At 37.8% G+C, this 1,831-nt stretch overlaps 1 protein-coding gene across 1 annotated transcript; it reads right to left on the reverse strand.

Annotated features, from left to right (window-relative positions):
• Positions 1–264: 264 nt before the first annotated feature.
• On the reverse strand, positions 265–1,215 carry LOC118943591 (trace amine-associated receptor 13c-like). The gene has a single exon (XM_036959079.2). The coding sequence runs from the start codon at positions 1,213–1,215 to the stop codon at positions 265–267; it is 951 nt and encodes a 316-aa protein (XP_036814974.2).
• Positions 1,216–1,831: the final 616 nt, after the last annotated feature.

Below are 1,831 nucleotides of genomic sequence, written 5' to 3' on the forward strand. Positions count from 1 at the left end.
AACCACAGACTTTGGTATTTGGAAAATACAACCAAAAATGACTACAAAGTCTTTTATAAAAGAAGATTATCTATTCATATGCCTTGTCTGATTAATTCCAATCCAATTCAGACAAACATTCTGTATCAACAGAATGTTATCTATGATTACAACAATAACATAAGTAATGTCAGTGTATTGACACGTGAAATAAGCAATTACAACAATTGCATAACAACACAACATCAAACATGTTTGTCAAAGTTAGGCATAAAAACATAGGAACTATGAACGCCTTAACTTCAGAGTTAAAATATGTTTAGCTGTCACTTTGAACCATGGATAAAAGAAAGCATAAATGATTGGATTGATAAAAGAGTTAAAAAGTGGTAGAAAGCTAAAGAAAAGTGATGATGAATCTAAATTGACTAAATAAAAAAAGAAAAAAGGAATCCAACAATTTAGATAGGTGAAAACAACAATAGATAGAGTTTTTGCTGCTTTTGTCTCAGACTTATTTGCTGGTACAGTTTTAACACCAGACACACTGGCAGCCTCTTTTGTAAATACCTTTCTGGCCTGTGATCTGGCCACCACAAAGATTTTCATATAAAGTGTTATAATAATAGAACACGGGACAACCATTGTAAATAGAAGGTCAATGATATTAATCCAGATTAACCCTTCTACAATAAAACATTCTTTCAAACAACTACTTGGTGCTTGTACTTTCACAGAGATTTTCATAATAGCAGCACGGTATATGATACAATAACACCAGGTAATGGATATACAACACATAATTCTTGTTACTGTTATTTTAGAGTGGTACAATAAGGGATCACACACAGCAACATAGCGGTCAATAGATATCAAGACCAAATTGCCCAGAGATAAAGAAGTACACAAACAAGAGATGTAGAATTGAAACACACAGAAATATTCCCCAAATCCCCAGCATGGTTCCATAATTGCTACAGTCACTACTGGTATCACAATCAGTCCCACCAGGAGATCTGCCACAGCCAGAGAGAGGATGAGCAGGTTGGTTGGAGTGTGGAGCTGCTTGAAGTGAGAGATGGAGATGATCACCAGTATGTTCAAAAATACTGTAACTGCTGAAATCAATGAGAAGAAGATGTACAGTGTTATGTAGATAGATGTCGATAGCAAAGCCTTTATGCAAGAAGAGTTTCTGTCTTGAAAACAGTATTGAATATCTTCATGCTTCTCCATTTGTAAGAAAGGGTCAAAATGCTGAGGTCCCGCTCCTGCTTGGTCCTGTGTGTGACCCTGTCAGGTGAGTCTTCTGACAAACTCTGAGCTCTGCCTCTCTATTTATCCCTAAGTGACAAACAGATACTCTCCTCCCTGTAGTGTCTCTGCACACACACACACACACACACACACACACACACACAACACACACACACACACACACACACACACACACACACACACACCACCACCAATAACAAAACCTACATACGTGAAGACACAAATGAAACGGTTGGATAAACAAATCATTTGTGAAAGCATGATGTAATGTATGACAGGATTGGATGTTGCTGTGACCACCTAACCTGTCCTTCAGCCTTACTGATGGTTAGAGATGAGAGAAAAGGTATATTTACTCAACTGAGCAATTTATTGGGGAAAATTTAATATGGTTGATGTTTTGGTCACTCAAAGGCTATTTCACATGGGAAGTAGGATAACTGTACAGACTAACTGGTTTGGGGGATGTCAGTGATGTCACAACCTCAGGTCACATGATGACACGTCACATGTCAGCTGGCCAGCGTGTAGGAAAGTTGACAGTAGGGAAGTTTATGGTGTACACGCTTTTAGA

The sequence above is a fragment of the Oncorhynchus mykiss genome, chromosome 22 (genome assembly GCF_057628025.1).
Source record: "Oncorhynchus mykiss isolate SJ-2025 chromosome 22, ASM5762802v1, whole genome shotgun sequence".
In the NCBI taxonomy this organism is placed as follows: Eukaryota; Metazoa; Chordata; class Actinopteri; order Salmoniformes; family Salmonidae; genus Oncorhynchus; species Oncorhynchus mykiss.

Bases quoted from the DNA above. Each gene is read 5' to 3' on its own strand.
- LOC118943591 (XM_036959079.2), bottom strand. From the start codon at position 1,215: ATGGAGAAGCATGAAGATATTCAATACTGTTTTCAAGACAGAAACTCT.